We start from the raw sequence: 19162 nt of genomic DNA, 5'->3' as shown, positions 1-19162 counted from the left end.
AAAGAGTTATTTAAGTCTGATTATTATGAGTTTTCAATTATTTTTAATTAAAAATAAATAATTGAGTTGTCTATTTTATCTAAATCGTATTTAAAATATAATTTGTTTTAAGATTGTAATTAGGTTTTTCTTTCATTTAATTTTATATTAAAAGGGTAATAATCTAATGTACCTTCTTAGAGTATTCTTTATGATGATATTTTAAGGTTTTTAAACCACAGCATTAAGAATATTATTTGGAAATACATATTATTTTTCTATTGTTACAAGTGTTTAAAAAATAAAATATTTATAAAAATTGTAATTAATTAAAGTATTTATATATAAAAAAAATAAAAAATATTTATTATTGATATATATATATAAAATAAATATAAATTATTTATTTTAAATATTTTTATTTTGTCTAAAATATTTTAATTTTTTATTATATAATATTATTGAATATCTTTTTAAATAAAAATATTTTATATTTTTTTATATTTTAACTTAATTATTTAAAGGATATTTTTTATATTTTTATCTTAAATGAATATAATATTTTTGTTTTTTTAAAATATAAAACTTTTGTTATTAATTTATAAATAAGCTTAAATAAATATATCTAAGTATAATAATTAATTATACATTCGAATTCATTTTAAAGGTTAAATACAATCTTTATATTCTATATAGGGTCCAAATTCTGGTCTTTTTTCATTTTTAATATCAGCCTTTTTTACACTTTAAAAGTTATTTAGGACTATTTTTATTAAAAATAGAATATATTATATTTAAAATAAAAATAAAACCATTTTATATGCCATCTACTCCTTCTGTTAATACTCCTTATGGTATTTTATTGTCTGATGAAATATTTTTTAATCTTATAATATTTTCTCTTTCTTCTCTTTTTTTTTAATTTTATTTATTTAAAAAAATAAACAAATTCAAATAAAATATAACCTTAATGTATTTTATAATTTAGCCATTTTCGAAATAAATTTAATTTTATTTCTTAATAAATTTGCTTCTTTATTTATAAAAAATAATATGTTTATTTAACTAAAAAAAAATACTTTCAACCAACTACTTTTTATCATTATTTATTTATGGATTCTATTAATTTTAATTTGTAATATATTTTTACAATTTTTTGTTATCAGTTTCACTTAAATCATCACCCGAAACAAACTGATCATCATCATTAACCTATTAAATAATACAATGAATAATTTCAGTAATTTTTTCAGACACAAAAGGAATACTCCAGGTAAAAATATCCATAAAATTTGGCAACATATAAGGATGTGGTGTAAAATTATATTACTATATATTAAGTGTATTATTTTCAAATTTAATCACAGCACCTTTATTATTATAAACATCACAATAATTAGGCGCGCTAAAAATAGTAATAACCATAGGAAAGTCCTATCCATTCCATTTATGCATCTCAAAAAATGTATATTAAAAATAATATATATGTATATATATATATATATATATATATATTTATATTTTTTTATATATTAGATATATTTTTATTTATTCATAAACATTTATATACACATATAATTACTTTATATCCTTCTAATTATGCCTCATGTGCCCGTATAACTGAAATCAAATTATTATCATTTAAAAATCTCTTGACAGCATTATTACCATAAAAATATGAGCAACCTCTAACTTCATTTTATCTATAAATACTTTCTTGATTCCCGTTTTCATTATCAACTGGGTCACTCCATAAAATATCACAAAAAAGTCCTATTTTTGGGGGTTCTTTAAATCTATTGATATTCCTAATATCTTCAAGTGATTTCAATTCTGGAGATATACCGCCATGGAAAGCTATAAACTTATCATTTAAAATACAAGATAAAGGAAGGAGGTCAAATGAATCCATAAATAATTAGTATATCTCTTAGTCATACTTATATTTACATTCTTCAAGGAAATTAAAAAAAGAAGTCATTTAACGACACTCATGATTTCCTCTAAGGAAATATATAGAAGAAGGATAATTTATCTTTTTTTTTTTTAGATGTGCTTCTTTTTTTTTTTGTTTACTTTTAAAGAATATAATAATATTAAAACTTCTATAGAAAAACTTCCTCTATCAACGAAATCTCCTAAAAAAAGATATTTCGTTTTACTTGGATTTCCTCCAACTTCTAAGATTTTTAATAAATCATAAAATTATCTAAATATTATATAAAATACATATATTTTTATAATAAAAAAATTTATATATATATATATATGTATTTTTAAAAAAATTGACCCATGTATATCACCTACAACTGTTACAGGATCGCTCATTTATAATAAATTTGGCTCATTTTCTATTTTTCGTTTTAAATTTATTAATAAAAATTAATTTAAATTTTATTTAATAAAAGTATACTTAATATTCTATTGCATTCGTATATTAATTTTATCAAATTTTCTTTGTCTATTTTGCCTTCTTTTTATAAATGATCACTTATTTATTTCCAATTTGGTTTATCATCTTATAAAAAACGATTTTAATTTTCCTTAAAAATTCAATATATATTTTTTCTTTAATACGTTTCCCCCACATTAAATCTTTTGAAAGTGGCCTGTGGACTGGAGGCTTTATCTATTTTACTATACGGTCATTATTTGGATCGTTTAATAACTCCATTTATTTTTTAAAAATATATTAATAATGATTTTTTTGTTATTAATTTAATAAAAAATATGTATATAAAAAAAAAATTATCTATAAATTATTCTTATTTAATTACTTTTATTATATTATATTTTTAATAAAATATTAATTATTAAAAAAAAAAAGGTCCTGCAGGGATTCGAACCCTGGTCAAGGGATTTAGAGTCCCCAGTACTAACCGCTATACTACAGAACCGGATACTAATAAGTTTTATTTAATAAAAATAATAGTATTTTACAAAAAAATATTATAAAATAATTTCAAAATAAAAAAAAGAAAAATTCATTAAAAACAAAAAAATTCCAAATAATATATATATATATAAATAACAATGTTTTTTATTTTATTTTTAAATAAAAAAAAACTTCAAGCAATAGTTCCCGAGGCATCTCTTTTCAAAATATTAAGAACAGCCCTATAAACAATAGAATCCACTATACTAGCCACAGTGAAAATTCCCCCAATAATGGCACAAATTTATACTAAGAAATGTAAAAAAGACTCTTTTTGCATTGAAAACTTAACTGTAACAGGCGAAAGATCATATCTATAATACACTGTAGGTAAATGATTGTTAATTTATTCATTAGAATTATATGTAAACTAATATACATGATAATTTTTATTCCCTGTATCTACATAAGTAGTAGGGACAATATTAATATAATATTAATAAGTAATCCCATTTAAAATGTTTTGAGGCTTATCTTTTTATTTATTATCCATCGGATGCAATAGTCCTTAAGAAAATTATCTTTTAATATTTTTTAGATCGAATTCATCCCCAAAAGATAAATGCTTCACTTTATGGGATAAATCAATAGTATTTTTACCAGCATTGGAAAGCACTTAACCTAAAACATGGCCATAGGCATGAGAAGAAATATGGAAATTTCCTGGAACCTTATTCACGAGCATTGTACCGGAAATATTACATCCTTCTTTATCCATATAGGCTTGAGTTGCTCTTTATAAATTGAATTCAGAATCATCGGCTCCCGCTTTTAATAAATCAAAATAATTACCATCACTTGAAATTCTCCTTTTGTTTATTGTGCCTTCTATATTTACTGTATGGGAACCCATTATATCTTACATATCCAAAGAAAGGATGTCGCAGGGAAATTTAGGGAAGTCTATGTCGAGGTTTACCTTTATTTTTTAACCACCACGGACTATATCTATGAACATTTCGCTGGTTTCTTCGATGGCTAAAAAACTACGTAATTCACTTATGAATAATATTAGGACTATTATGCCACATATTATTGATACTACAGCCCCTGATGTGGTTGATTAGGTTAAATCAGATGGGAGCTTGCGGTACATATCGAATGATTTTATGTTCATTTTTATTTACTTTTTTTAAAATAAAGTTTTTTTTTTTTATTATTATATTTCTTTTTGTATTTTTTTTATTTTAAGGTTTTTGTTTATTTGATATTTTTTGAATTTTTTTTTTTTTTATTAGAAAGATATTAAATAATTTATTTAAAAAGCAAAAAAATTAATTCTCATATAATTTTACGTGTTTAAATATAAATAAATTTATTATTAAAATTATTATTAAAATCTTTTTCATTTAAAATAAACAAAATTTAAATATTTAGTTAATAAAATTAATCTCAAATAAAACTAATATTTTTAGCGAAAATAAAAAAAAGGAATGTCAAAGGTAAATTAATTACAAGAAGGTTAGGGTAAAAATATTATTTTGATATGTAGCTTAATAAATAATATCGCGTTTGATGGAATTATTTAACTTATGGATCCTAAATCTAAAAGAAACCCATTTAATTAAAAATATCATACAAAGTTTTACATAAAAATAATATTATCTGGTTTCTTTTTATTATCTTTAAATTTGGTTCTATTTTAAACATTTAAAAGTCAAAATTTTTACGAAAAATTAAATGTATGTAGAACTGCCACAATTCAAGAAATAGATTAATAATATAAAGTAAAAGTTTAATAAATAATGTTATACTAAAAAGGATATTATCAGTAATAATAAAGTTAAAGCTTGAAATTTTATGATGATATATATCATATTTTAATAAATCCAGCAAGAAGAAAAATATATGATAAATATAATATTTAAGATCCTTAATATGCATTTTATCTAGGTTCAGGATTTAAATTATAGAGAATATTATAGATATGTATACTTTATTTAATTTTGTTAATGGCTAGTATTAGTAACGTACATAAAAAAAATAAAGGATTTATAAAATACTAAGTACTAATTATAATAAATTTCTTGCTTTTTGAAATTTATTATATATCGTAGGATGATAATGAAGTAAAACAATATATTTTATAAAAGTTAATATATATTTATATATTTTATTAAAATAAAATATTTATATATTTATGTATATATTTTTTGTAAATAGAAAGATTTTTTTGATAATTTTATTCCTAAACTCACAATTCATCAAAGACTTGAAATTATAAAACTTATAATGATTCCACTTTAAATTATATTAGGATTTATAAGTTAGGTGTTGGAAAAAAGTTAGGAATTAGAAATTGAAGAAAAAATGTAATTTATAAAAAATAATTAGTTTGGCTAAATTTAAAAAGCTATAGAAAAATAAAATACAAGTAAAAAAGAAAGCGAATTATCTGATTAAAAAGATAAAAAATAAAATATTTTTGATTTACATAAACAATTAATTAATGAAATATAAGCAATTGTATTGGGAAAAGCAGATAAAAATAAAAATAAGATAAATGCAGGATTGTTAATAAAATTTTTTTTTTTTATTTTAATTATTGGAGAAACTTTCTTTAATACAAAGTTTATATGAGATGTTTTTTAAGTAAAAATAAAATATAAATAGATAGAATTTTTTTTAAAAAAATATATTTATTTGGGTATTTTGATAATAAATAAAAATTTAAACATAAATTATTATTATATTTAATAATTTTTTGTATTTATTTGAAAAACATAATTAATTTAAATAAATATTTAGTAAATATGATTCTTATTTATAAAATAAATATAAACATCATTTTTAATTTTTTAAATCATTTTCTGTAAATTCTTAATGCAATGTTTATCTAACTTAATAGACATTCGGGTTTTCCTAAAATAAAACACTATAATTACTATTTTCATCATTTTTAAATTCTTAAGCAATTTCATCAGCTCTTTCTCGAAAACTGTCTGAGATTTTCATATAATAAAGGAAATCTTTATAAGTAAAAAAGGAGAAATCAAAAAATATAGTTGCTGAAATACAAATAATAATACTAAAATAGAAATAAGGGTAAACAATAATCCTTGAGAAAATATTATATAAATCATAAGATTCAAAGGTAAAATTAAGGAAAATAGCAAAACATAAATAAGAGACAAAACTCAAAATTTAAATGATATATCCAAAAACATAATTAGTATATGTATGTATCGTTACTTTCATATTTGCTATAATAATTGTTAATAAAAATATTGTTTAGCCAATAAAAACAATATCTGGTTTTCTTCCGTTTTTATCGAAACTACAATCTAAAGAATACATAGAAACAAAATATATTATACAGGAATGATAAAATCCTTAAAAAAACCAAATAAAAAACTCTTTTTTATTCATAAATATATTTTCAATGCCTGTTTGGTACAAATGGGGACTTTTAACGAGTATTTTAGAAGATAAATTTTAATCTGAGGCTGCATAGAAAATTATAGGAAAAGCAGTAAAACTAGCATTATAAAATTAAAATACGTAAATATCATATATATTAGAAGCAGAAAAACTAAGAAAAAAATATTTATATATATATATATATATATTAATATATATATATATATATATATATATTATTTATATATATATATATTTAACCCAGAATTAAATCCCAAAAATAACATAGGAGTCAAAGACATGACATTTTTATAAAAATTATAAAGAATAGTAATTGAGTTTCTCCTATAACATTCCCTTCCATGATATAAAAGTAATCTTTTTAGTAATTTAAATTCTCCTATAGCATAGTCACTTGACCTAGCCGCCTACATACCCTCTAAGCCCTTAATTCCTACACCTACATGTGCTTCAGTAATCATATTAACATCGTTAGCTCCATCTCCTATAGCTAGTGTTCTTTTTCCTTTACCTTATTTGGAATTTTTATATAAAGTTACTATATCTTTTTTCTATTTTGGGGAAACTCTACAGGCTATAACACTCCTGCATTAAGATCCAACAGAAATTAGAAGGTCTTCAAGTTTTTAATTACAGATTATAACAGAAAGCGATTCTCCTGTAATGACTAAGCAAAATTGCTTTTATTAGTACTTATTTTTGTTATTGTTTTGATTTTTGTTTGTTTCTATTCTTTATAAATGTTCGTTTAGTTTATCGCTTAACATTTATTCTTCGCTTATATCTATTTCTAATATTACATCGCTTTAATCTATTACTTTAGTTGATCGACCAATGTTTATGGCAGTTTCTTTCTTATCACCTGTCAATACCCAGAATAAGATTCCGGCTTTCTTCAATACATATATTGTATCTTCTACTTAATCCTAAAGCTTATCTTCTATAGCTGTAGCAGCCACTAATTCTAAGTCCTATTCCATTTTATCCATTAAATTTTTAAGTTTTTCTTCTCTATTATATAATGAAACTGATGCTTATTAATATTTAATATCCCATTTTTCATATTCGGATTATGTTAATTATTTCGAGGCCAAAACTAATGTCCTTAAGCCTGTAATAGCGTATTATTATAGTTAGTTTTCTAGTTATTCTATTTAAGTTTTTCCTTTTTCTGTTTAAGTGTAGATTTTTTAATTTAGTCGTTTTAAAATGATAGAATCTGCGCCTTTCGAAAGCAAAATTATTTAATTAGTCTATAGATCTTATATTATTACAGACATTCTTTTTCTCTCGCTTGTAAATTCGAAAAGATGAAGGAGTTTGTAATTTAAAATTTGTTCATTTTTTTAGTTATTATTTTTATCGAAATTTAAATCAAAGTACCTTTCTTAATGTTTTTTTATAGAAATTATATCTTAATTATCAATTCCTGTATATTCAAAACCTGAAAATTTAGCGAAATTTACAAGTGCGAGATCATCAGGGGAAGAAGCTTGATATTCAATTTATTTTTTTAAGGGATCATTACTTTCGTCTAATTATGTTTCAGAACAAATAACTGAATGACATAAAGATAAATGTTTTAAAGCGAAAAATACATCTTTTTGTTTTTCATTTTAGGGATTTTCTAAAATATCAAAAAAGCAAGAATCTTCAAAATTTACGTTTTCTATTATTCGGTTTTCGTTTTTTACATTTTTTGAGGAGTCTTATGAACTTCCATAACTAACTCCATTTAAATACAAATATTTGAAATTCATTATATTGCAAGTCAAAGTGCCTGTTTTATCTGAAAAAATGCACTGAATTTGGCCTAAATCTTCGTTTAAGTTTGAAGATTAGACAGTTGGGTAGAATCCGTTGGAGCTTTTCATGAGTTTTTCGCCTGAAATTAGCATTGCTTAAAAAAAACGAACCATTTCTAATGATATTAAAAGCGATATGGGTACAAAGTTTAACAAAAGAATCATCCAATTGCCAAAGTTTATTGTTAGATTTAAAAAAATGTTGTTTTCATAGCTATTTGAGGATATAGATAGATAATTAAGCTAATATTTTGAGGTTTAATAGAATACAAAATTGCCTAAAGAGGCTAAGGCACATAAAAAAATTTAAAAAAACCAGACTATTAAGATCAAATGGATTAATTAGTTTTCTACCCTACTATATTTTACATCTGGTGTGTAAGAATTTAGCATTATTTTAGTCTCATGACCTGTATATATAACTACTCCGTATATCCATTTAGTATTCCTTAATATACAACCTCTTAATAATAGATTTTTTTCGTCCAAACTTATACATTACTAGATTTTTTAATCATCTCGTATTAATTCTAGGTTTCCAGAAAATTTATATAATAAAGGATTAGGTCCTTCATAATTTATTAGGATTTTTTTTTAAAATACTTATTCTTAATTTTAATAACTATTAATAAATTAATATAAATATTTATATAAATATATATATATATATAAATATAAATATACATTTTTTGTTGTATTTATTTTTATATATATTTTGGTTTTAAATTAGTTTCTCCATCTAAATTTTTAGTTTCCACAAAACAGCCTCCTTTTTAATCTGAAGTTAAGATAATTACTAAATCAGCCGGAATTGGCTAATTTTATTTAATTTTAACAATATTACCTGCATACAATTTCTCACTAGAAATCTCTTCTAAATTCATTCTTTAATAATTTACTTTTTAACATTTTTATTAATTTTCTAAATTATCCTATTTATGTCTTTTTAAATCTTCGCAAATATCTTTTAAAGCAGCTACAATAATAACAAAAGCTAAAGGAAGATAAACTGTAGGAACTTGATAAGTATTTGAGATTTGGGGAATTAATTATAGCATACCCATTAATAAGAAGTATATATTCGAAATTTTAGAAAATTATTGAAACATATTTAAGGGTAAAAAAGTTACAATATTATATCTACTGGTTTTGATTTGATTATTTTTGTATTAAGTATTATCTTCTAATATTTTTAATTATCTTTACTATTATTTTTCTTCCCAATTTACGTCCAATTTTTACTAAAGCTTACATAATATGGTTTAATATAGCGATTTACTACGAAAAGCTTAAGATTTTCGTTAAATAATTGCCTATTGGAATTATTTATCGAGTTTTTCGCCTGCAGGAGTTTATTCAGAGTCATTATATATGTATTAATTGTAGTCTAAAATTTCGATTTGGTCTTTGCTTTCTTAGAAGTTAACTGTATCTTTATTTAATGAAGCATGACTTGGACTTATTTAATTACCTGAGCTTATTTCTAATAAAACTTTATTTAGATCTTGCGATTAATTATTATTATCTTATTGGTTCATACCTTTTTATAAAAAAATATAAATTTTTATTTTTATAAAGTATATTTAGTCTATAATTTATTTTTTTGAAAAAATATATAAATTAGATATATTTTCTATATTTATTTAAATATTTTAAATTCATTTATAAAATAATATATATAAATATTATATTTATATATAATAATTATTAATTTTAAATTTTATTTTTATTTTTAAGTTTAATTATATTATCGATATTATTTTATATTAGTTTTCAAATAAAATTAATATATAATTTCTATTATTTTAGATAATTTTGATGTTTTTTTTTTATTTATTTATTCTTATATCTTATTATTTAATTTTTTTAGATTTATATTATTCACATAATAAAATTTTATTTTTTTTAATTTAATATTTTATATTCATTTTATTCATAAAATAAATATTTTATTTGTTATATATATTTTTTTTAATTATAAGATTTTATACTTATATTAAAAAAAAATATTACGAAATTTCAGTTAAAAAAAAGGAAATTATATAAAAAAAATATTTAGTAAAAATTAAATTTTTTTTTGCTAAAATTAAAAAAAAACGATAAAAAAAAATTAAAAAATAATGTTATCCTAAATGTCAATTATAAAAGAAAGCCCAAAGGCAAACAATCTCCAATATTACTAAAATAAAAATTATTGTATTTGTGGTAAAATAATAATGTAGAAACCTGTAACTCTCGAATGTGGGCATTAATATCATTTTAAATGTGCCAGAGAATATATTTTTAATGATTTAGAAGAAGATTAAGACACTCCGAAATGTTTAATTTGTGAAAATCAAGAATACTAATAATAATAAATTTCCTAAGAAAAAAATACACTAACTACTTAAAATCTTTCTAATAGTATTCAGTATTAAACTCCAGAAATTCAGTAGGAAAATGTAAATATGAAGGACTAAAAAAGGATAATCACATCAACTTTTTTCAATGCAAATTTTCAATAAAAAAGAACTCCATTGGCGGAAATTAATCCTTATATAGCGGATTAGTAACAGCAGAAGAATTACCTTTTAAACATCACAAATAATATTTTGCAAAAAAGTTTCGAAGAAACGAAAGATTGGGGAAATCTTTTACAAAATATATCTTCTTACAGCCAAAATACATCGTTTAGTAGAGAAAATAATAATAATACATATTAACTTTCTTCGAAGGAAAATGCTTCCTTTTTAAATGAATTGAGAAGAAGAATGATGAATTAAAAGATTGAAATTTCATTCAATAGTTCTATGTATTCTATAGGAAGTGATAAGGAGAATGCGAGAAATTTAATTAAAAAAAGGATAAAAAATAATGACGAAATATCAGTTTCTTTTAAAGAAGGAATGTCTTTTATGTGTATTTAAAACCTTTTTTGTTAAAATAGTGATTTTTTGAAACTTCCTGTAGAAATAGAAATAGAAAATTAGATGAAACTGAGAAATTCTTAAGATATTTTTTTACTTTTTGATTAGAGTATATTTGTTTCTTAAAAGGAAAGATATGATTACTTGATTAGTTTTTATAATTAATTGGATAATTTCGATACACTGGCAGTTGGGTGGATTGAAAACGGAATTATTAGAAGAAATATTTCAAAAGGGTTTTTCTATAAAGATTTTGGGGAAGTCGTCGCAAAGGAATTTTCCAGATTATAATGTTATAAAGAAGAAACTGTGTTTAAAATAGAATAATTGGATATATACTTGGGTAGTTAATATAGGGATTTGTAAAAAAAAAACATACTTTAACATTTTATTTATGTTAGTATGAATGAAAGTGTTGGTTTTTCTATTGATGGGTTGAAAATTTAAAGTAGTTCTTTTTATTTTAGTAAAGTTAATTTTTCTTGTAATGAAAAAAATTAAAAAATTCCTTTTTGGGTTAATTAGACAAGGTTAGTAGTAGATTAGAGTAGAGAAATTAATATGAAAAACATAAATTTAGTTATTTAAATTAATAATTCTATTGAAAATTTGATAGATATAGAAATAATTGGATGCACGAACAAATCACATGAAGCCATTGTAGCTTAGAATAAGCTAATTTCTATATATTTAAATTATTTAAGTAATTAGAAAATTTCTATCTATTTATAAGCATTGTTTATAAATAATCCTCCAAAATTTTTTTTAAAATAAACACTTTTTAACTGCTCGCTTAGTTACACTTTAGTTTACTAAGAAAATACTTAAGAAGATATACTTAGTTCTGAATATTATATTAGCAATATCAAGAATGTTTCGTTCGAATTTGAATGGAAAAAAAATAATAGTCATTTGTTTTACGATAGAAAAGTTATGAGTTCTTTCTGGAAATAAGAAATTAAAAATGAAAAGTTGAATTAATAGTATCTTTTTGATAAATATAATTAAATTTTCAAGTAAATTTAACAAATTAAAGGATCTGATTTTGAAGAATATTATGAATTCTAAAAATATTATAAATAAATTTGAATATATAATATAATTATTATTAAATTTTTAAAATTTTATAATTAAATATTAATAAAATCATCAATAATTTTTTTCTTATATATATATATATATATATATATATATATTATTTTTTTGTTTTGCTTATAATTAGATATTAGATATAAATGTTAGATAACTAAAATTTAATTGTAGAAGATTAAACTTCTAATATATTATTCTATTATCCATAAGACAAAATTAATCAAAAAGCTATTAAATTTACAAAAAAGTATTAATTCATATCTTAAATAGGAAAAGGAGCTTTTGGAAATGTAATTAAAGTATAAAGCAAAATAAATAAATTAGAATATGCAGCAAAAGTAAAAAACAAAAATAACAAATATAATAATATAATAACAGGTTATAAATAAAAAAATATTAAATTCTGAATAAAGGGATTTAATAAGATAAGAATATTATATTCTTTCATAATTAAATCATCAAAATATCATAAAGTTACACGAAGTAATAGAATATGGCTCATAGATATATATAATAACAGATCTTATTAAAGGTGGTACGTTAAGTTAATTATTTTAAATAAGAAAATAAAATAATTAATGGTTTAATGATAAAGAAATACATTAAATAATTACTTCAATTTTAAATGCTATATGTTATATACATTCTAAAAATATAATACATAGAGATTTGAAACCATAAAATATACTGATAGATGATTTAAATGACCTTTCTTCGATAAAGATTGCAGATTTCGGACTTAGTATTTTATATAAATCTAATTCTGGTATTTTATTTTAAACTCTATGTGGTACTCCTTTATATATGGCTCCTGAGTTCTTTGTTAATGGTACTTATTCAAAGGTTTTTTATTTTTAACTAAATTTATATACGTAAATTTTAATTTGTTTGAAATAAATACTTTTTTATATTTGGAATATCAAATAAAAACTTTAGAAATCTAATTTTTTATAAATTATATTTTCTATTACTAAAAAAAAAAAAAAAAAAAAAAAAAAATTGATTTCTTTTTTTTTTATAATTTGTATATATAAAGCCTATAGATATTTGGAGTGCAGCTATTATATTTTTCGAATTAGTAAATGAAGGAATTCACCCATTTTATAATGAAGAAGTTGATACTGTATAAACTCTAAAATAAAAAATTATAAATTATTAAATAATATAAAATAATAAAATGAATGATATTTAAAAAAACCTTTTCAAAAAAATGGCTTCTATAAATACTTATGATAGATATAATATAAATCAAGCTCTTTAACATCCCTATATTACTTAAAATGTGAATGGAAACATTCCGATGTCATTAAATGAATAATTAAAATCAATTAATATTTAAGTTAAAATTAAAAACGTTTTAATGGCATTTCTTTTTATGTAATTTTCTTTAAAATAAGGAACTACTTAGAATGTTATTTTTAGGTCAAACAAATTTAAAAAAAATTCGAATATTTAACCGAAAATCGCTTTGATAAATTTAAATGTTTCACCAAATGAATCTTTTGTTAATTCTTTAGTTGATAGTTAAAAAGATGAAAAAAAATTTAATTTTAAATATTATATTAATAATTGTAATGTTTAAGATGGAGAAAAATCGAATAAATATATACAAAAAAAAAATATGAATAATAAAAATATTGTGTACTTTTTTTTTTTTTTAATTAAATTTATTTATTTTATAGAAATGGAATCTTTAAAAGCGATATTGGATAAAAATTTAGCTTTTATAATAAATACTAATTAAAAAAAGAAAATAAAGAATTGTAATAATAAAACAAATAATATAATTTTTAAATAGTTTCTTAATAAAAATAAGACAATAATTAATATATTTATAAAGATATTCCTCGAAGTATTTCTCCTTTAAAAAAAAGTATTCTAGATTCTAATTAATATATATAAAAATTTAAAACTAAAATAGTAAATAGTAAACTTTAAAATTAGTTAAAAAATAATGATAAACATTCTTAAAATAATTTTAAACTTTCAAATCTGAAATTATTACTTTAGCAATAAAATTTATAATAATAATCATCATTAAGTCCATTGAAATTATGTAATAGCAATTCCAATAGTAATAAAAATTCATTAATTTTACAAATAATAAATTAGCGAAAAATTACTAGTTTAATTAAAATTGAATAAGTAAACTAGGATAAATAAGTAAAATCTTAAAGAAATAAAGATTTTAATATCAGTATTTTTAAATATTTAATATAATATTTATTTATTTATGATAAAAAAAAAGGGAAAGGAAAATTGTAAAGTTCATCACTTCACGAAAATAAAAATAAAAGTTAAAAAAAAAATTGAAAAAAGGTCTTAAAAAAATATTCAAAAATTAGGAAATTAATGAAATATATAGACAATATAATTTATATATAATTATTTATTTATTTTCTTTAAAAAAAAAAAAAAACAATAAAAATTTCATTTTTGTTTCTTTTTTTTTAAACCTAAACTAATTTAAAATTTACTTTTTCATTTTTTTTATTCTTGACTTATTTTTGTATGTAACTTTTATTAGTCAGGTAATGAAAATAAAACTTTTAATTCATCAACTATTTTTATAAATAAATATTAGTTTTAATAATTATATTACTTGAATTAATTTATTCTTATTATCTATCTTTATAATTAATAGGCATATTATCGTTTTCTTTATAAATTAAATTCTCTTTGTTTTCTATTTTAATTATAATTTATTCGGTTTCAAAAAAGCTTTATAATTAGCTGCTTTTTCCTATCTCTGTTAATTCAATTTCCCATTTATTTTCTTTTTTTATAGGTTTTTTTTTATTAATTTTCTTAATTTTTATTCAACTTTTTATTTTCCGAAAAATTAATTTAACAAAATTGCACATTAATCAAATACAAAAATCGAGCAAACAATAATGAAAATCACTAAATAAAAATGAGGAGTTTATACTAAATCTATAGGAATTGCAAATTAATATGAAATTTCCAAAACCTCACTAAGGAACATAAATGCTAAATATGTACCTAAACTTGCGAAAAAAAATGCAATATAACTAATTGAAGTCCAATATTTCGTATGAATTCCTAATTTTATATCAGCAGTCTTTTTATTTTTTATTTTTATTAATGATATATTTTTTTCTTACTAAAACAGTTGCAGTAAACATTATTAAAGAAAAAGACCATTAAGATGAATTTTATCCTTTTTTTAATATTTCACTACTAACACTCCAAAAAGAGATATAATAGATAATAGCTCCATGCATTATTCCTTCAATAACCCAAAAGGTAAAAATAGAATTAGTAAAAAGCATATTTTTTTATCCTAAATAATATAAATTAGGCATTTAATTCTTAATATAATGTTTTCTTTTTTTAATTAAATTATTTACTTACATTATATCTGTTTCATTTAAATTATAAAACTTATCTACGTTATAATATTAATAATTCACATCTTAATCTAAGATTGCCCTTACAATTAGGGGAAGGGCTGTAAATATTAGATTATATAAAGAAATATTCCAATCATCAAAAACAGTTTAAGAACTAAATCCTGAATAAAATGCATTATAAAATTAAGGTATTGTAAATATCCTTTAATATTTTTATATATTTATTCAATTATTTAAATATACATATTTTTATAAAAAAAATAAATAATCATATCAGAAATTCTTATATATGACCATCTCCCATGTATTAAAAGTAATCTCCATAAGCATTTGAATTGTCCAAAAGCGAAATCACTACTTTAAACTGCCCTCATTCCTTCATTTCCATATATTCCACACCCTTTTAAATTTTTATTTTTATTTTTGATAATGGAATATATAAATTAATTTTTTTTAATATTTATTTTTATTCGAAAATAATTTCAAAAAAAAAAAAACCTATATGAGCTTCTTATATCATATTTACATCATTTGCTCCATCTCCAATGGCTAAAGTTATTTTGTTTAAAGCTTCTTTAATTGTTCGAACGACTTAAGCTTTTTAAATTGGAGAAACTCTACAACAGACAACACTTTCACAACTTTTTGAAATTTCTACAAACTTTTATTTTAATAATTAATTTTTCGGATCCATAATTACAGCTAGAGAACTTCCTTCAATTAGAAAACACTTTCTAATTTTATTTTCTACACAATATTTAAATCTCTTATCTATTACTTAATTTAGTTCCCTTTTTATAATTTATTCATCAGATGTATTTAATGTAAATATCTCAAAATCATTCAGAATTAATTTACAACTTTTTGCTATATTTTCAGCTGTTTCTAATTTATCGCCAGTTAACATCCAAATTTTAATATCTATATTTATTTATTTTTTTAAAAGAAAAGATTAAAAATATATTTTATAAAATAAAATTTATTACTAGCCCTTATTAAATCATTTATTGTTTCAGGTACACCATCTTAAAGCTTATCTTCTACAGCAGTAGCTCCTATTAAAAAAAAATCTTTTTCATATTATTATGCTAGCTTCGCTTTATTTTTATTTTAAATTATTTAAATGTGATATAATATATATTATAAAAAAACCTATCTCTTCATCTCTATTTTAAGCTTCGGAAAGTTTCGTATATTGCTTTTTGAATTCTTCGACTTCATTTTTGGACATGATTTTCATTCCTACAAGAAGTGTCCTTAATCCTAAAATTGAAAACTAATTTAATTATTCATTAGCATATTATAAAAAAGGCTATTTAATATTTTTATTTAACTTATCTTTTATAATATTATCAGCCCCTTTAATGTACATTTTATAAATTCCTTCATCCTAAATTATTATAGTCATACATTTCCTTTCACTAGAAAACTCAAAAATATTAATTTTTAAAATTTCAGTGTCTTTACCTAATATTTTCATTTATATACTTTAATTTGTCTAACCTTTAAAAACAAAGCCTAAATTATATGCTGCATCTACTAATGTAACCTCGTCTGGAGAAGGGCCTTAATAATATATATTCGTGTCTGTAGGATCTTTATTTTTGCTAACTATACATTCATGAGCAACTCCTAATAATTTAAAATATTCTTTTGTTAATTATAATTAATCCTTTATACAATATTAAGCTTATTCTATTTTACAATTATTTAATTTTTTTTTTTAATTCTTTTTTAAATTTTATTACTATCAGTTGAATTTAGTATAATGTTTAAAGATATGTTCTATTCTTTTGAAGAAGACTTTAAAAGATAGTCTAAATTTTAATCTTCAAATATAAATTCAGTTAATTAATGGCGTTTATTAGTTGGTAAAGGTGACTTTTGTTTAATATTTTTTTAACTATTTTTTCCATATAACATATTCCCAACAACCGCAATTTTAAACTACATTTAGTTTTATGTTAAAGTACCTGTTTTATCAGAAAAAATATACTCAACTTGGCCTAATTCTTCATTTATTGTGCATGTTAAAACTCTAGGCCATCTATTATTAATTGCACTAAACATTTCTTAAAAAAAAAAAATATGTACTTAAATAAATTTAAATTTACCTTAATCTTTCATAATAAAATAAGATTAAGCAACTTTAACTATTTCTAAAGAAATGACTAAAGAAATTGGAATCATTGTATTAAATAAAATAAAGAATGAAAAGAAAACAGCGACAGATTAAACAATATTACTCATACCATTTTAATTTAAATATAGATATGGATAAATATGACTATTTTGGTTCATCCAATTATATTAGCAAGCACTCATAACGAAAGAACATATAAATTAAAAGCATAGTATGCATAAAATAAATTGGTTCATTTTTTTCTCCATATCGCTAGTTTTTTATTTTGAACTTTCGGAATTAAGCATTATTTTGGTATCCATTCCTGTATATACAACTACTCCATATACATATTCAGTATTTCTTAAAAAAGCTCCTCTTGGGAGCAATTACTTTATATTAAAAGGTATTTATTCTTTATTTACATTAAAATTATCATTGAAAACGATACTTCCTTCGAACCTATTTGGATCTTAATCAGGTTTTCGTGTATAAAGTTCAAGTTAAAAATTTTAATCTTTATTTATAAACCCATTTGTATTAATTTCACAAAAAAAACTTGAAGTTTATGCTAAAGCAGAACGCGTCTTTAAATTTTTTTCACCGTCCAAAGCACCCGTTTCTATATAACAAATTCCTTCCAAACTGCTACCCAAAACAAGCAAATCGGCTGGGAAAACTTGATCTTATTCAATTTAGATAATATCTCCTACACATATATCCGCAAAAGGAATTTACATTTATTTCCTATTTTAATTTATTAAAGTAGTATATTATTAATAATTTTATTCATTATCACTTACATGCCTATAGTAATCTTCTATACCTTCCCGAATCATCGAGATGCTCAAAACTATAACTAATGGAAATACGGCTACTGTAGGACTTAATGGAGATATTATTGATATACATTATAGAACGGATATTACTAAGAAGTATATATTTGCATATCTGTTAAATTGAAGGAGAAGGGAAAATGGGAAAAAATTTATTAGGGTGTATCGCGAAGTCTTTATTATGTTTGACATGAATATACTCTCATTTTGTAATTAAGATTAATTTATTGTATTAAAAGCAATTATATGTCGATCTTTATCTTATCTTATTGATTTTCTCTTAAAGAATTTCATGATTTTATTTTAATAGTGTTTTATATAATTTATTGTAATAGATATTATATTTTTTAATTGTTTTGGTTTATTTAATAATTTTTTTATATCTTATATTATTTCTTATAACTATTTTATGTTTTTTATTTTTTTAAATTCGAAAATTCAATTGATAAATTGTTTGAATTAAAAATTTATTGATATATTTATTCGAAAATAATTATTTAAAGTTGATTTAATTAATAAATAATTAAGAATATTTTAAAGATTATTGTAAAACTAAGAGAGAGAGAGAAAATAAAAAAAAATTATAATTAATTATTTTTAGAAAAAAAAAAATATTATCTAATTTAATATTATTTTTTTAAAAATAATTAATATTTAGTTTTTAAATAATTAATGTAATATTTTTAATTTTATAATTTATTATTTATTAAAAAAAATATTTATTTTCATTAT

At 20.5% G+C, this 19162-nt stretch overlaps 5 protein-coding genes and 1 non-coding gene across 6 annotated transcripts, besides 13 other annotated features; 1 reads left to right on the top strand and 5 right to left on the bottom strand. All coding sequences in view use genetic code 6, as the record gives it.

Moving 5' to 3' along the window:
- Nucleotides 1-708: 708 nt before the first annotated feature.
- On the bottom strand, nt 709-2619 carry IMG5_101200 (ser thr protein phosphatase family protein, putative; the record flags this gene model as incomplete). The annotated part of the gene is made up of 8 exons (XM_004035254.1): nt 709-889; nt 946-1009; nt 1059-1434; nt 1562-2014; nt 2056-2188; nt 2270-2330; nt 2393-2497; nt 2557-2619. Coding segments are annotated over 8 exons (1434 nt in total), but the record flags the coding sequence as incomplete, so codon positions are not given.
- Nucleotides 1014-1057: a microsatellite.
- Nucleotides 1459-1500: a microsatellite.
- Nucleotides 1459-1548: a microsatellite.
- A 144-nt stretch (nt 2620-2763) lies between the features above and the next one.
- Nucleotides 2764-2801: a microsatellite.
- A 3-nt stretch (nt 2802-2804) lies between these two features.
- IMG5_101190 lies at nt 2805-2876 on the bottom strand. Its single transcript has one exon. It is a non-coding gene; the product is annotated as a tRNA-OTHER (tRNA).
- A 171-nt stretch (nt 2877-3047) lies between these two features.
- On the bottom strand, nt 3048-4031 carry IMG5_101180 (hypothetical protein; the record flags this gene model as incomplete). Its single annotated transcript, XM_004035253.1, has 1 exon — nt 3048-4031. One exon carries the CDS (start codon nt 4029-4031, stop codon nt 3048-3050), a length of 984 nt encoding a protein of 327 aa, XP_004035301.1.
- Nucleotides 4032-4224: 193 nt separating this feature from the next.
- Nucleotides 4225-4254: a microsatellite.
- Nucleotides 4255-5643: 1389 nt separating this feature from the next.
- Nucleotides 5644-9638, bottom strand: IMG5_101170 (phospholipid-translocating p-type flippase family protein, putative; the record flags this gene model as incomplete). The annotated part of the gene is made up of 3 exons (XM_004035252.1): nt 5644-6446; nt 6536-8722; nt 8785-9638. 3 exons carry the CDS (start codon nt 9636-9638, stop codon nt 5699-5701), a joined length of 3789 nt encoding a protein of 1262 aa, XP_004035300.1. The 3' UTR covers nt 5644-5698.
- Nucleotides 6458-6530: a microsatellite.
- Nucleotides 8729-8783: a microsatellite.
- Nucleotides 8736-8783: a microsatellite.
- Nucleotides 9276-9316: a microsatellite.
- Nucleotides 9639-9772: 134 nt separating the features above from the next.
- Nucleotides 9773-9814: a microsatellite.
- Nucleotides 9815-11939: 2125 nt separating this feature from the next.
- On the top strand, nt 11940-13279 carry IMG5_101160 (hypothetical protein; the record flags this gene model as incomplete). Its single annotated transcript, XM_004035251.1, has 5 exons — nt 11940-12022; nt 12236-12265; nt 12573-12642; nt 12793-12941; nt 13135-13279. 5 exons carry the CDS (start codon nt 11940-11942, stop codon nt 13277-13279), a joined length of 477 nt encoding a protein of 158 aa, XP_004035299.1.
- Nucleotides 12172-12202: a microsatellite.
- Nucleotides 13071-13097: a microsatellite.
- A 1376-nt stretch (nt 13280-14655) lies between the features above and the next one.
- Nucleotides 14656-18622, bottom strand: IMG5_101150 (phospholipid-translocating p-type flippase family protein, putative; the record flags this gene model as incomplete). The annotated part of the gene is made up of 8 exons (XM_004035250.1): nt 14656-15180; nt 15224-15674; nt 15716-15872; nt 15971-16393; nt 16459-16569; nt 16625-17167; nt 17221-17544; nt 17587-18622. 8 exons carry the CDS (start codon nt 18620-18622, stop codon nt 14656-14658), a joined length of 3570 nt encoding a protein of 1189 aa, XP_004035298.1.
- A 431-nt stretch (nt 18623-19053) lies between these two features.
- Nucleotides 19054-19113: a microsatellite.
- Nucleotides 19114-19162: the final 49 nt, after the last annotated feature.

This window comes from Ichthyophthirius multifiliis (genome assembly GCF_000220395.1).
Source record: "Ichthyophthirius multifiliis unplaced genomic scaffold scaff_1120509250848, whole genome shotgun sequence".
Lineage (NCBI taxonomy): Eukaryota > Ciliophora > Oligohymenophorea > Hymenostomatida > Ichthyophthirius > Ichthyophthirius multifiliis.
The sequence above is the reverse complement of the archived record's forward strand: the minus strand, read 5'-3'. Positions and strand labels throughout refer to the sequence as shown.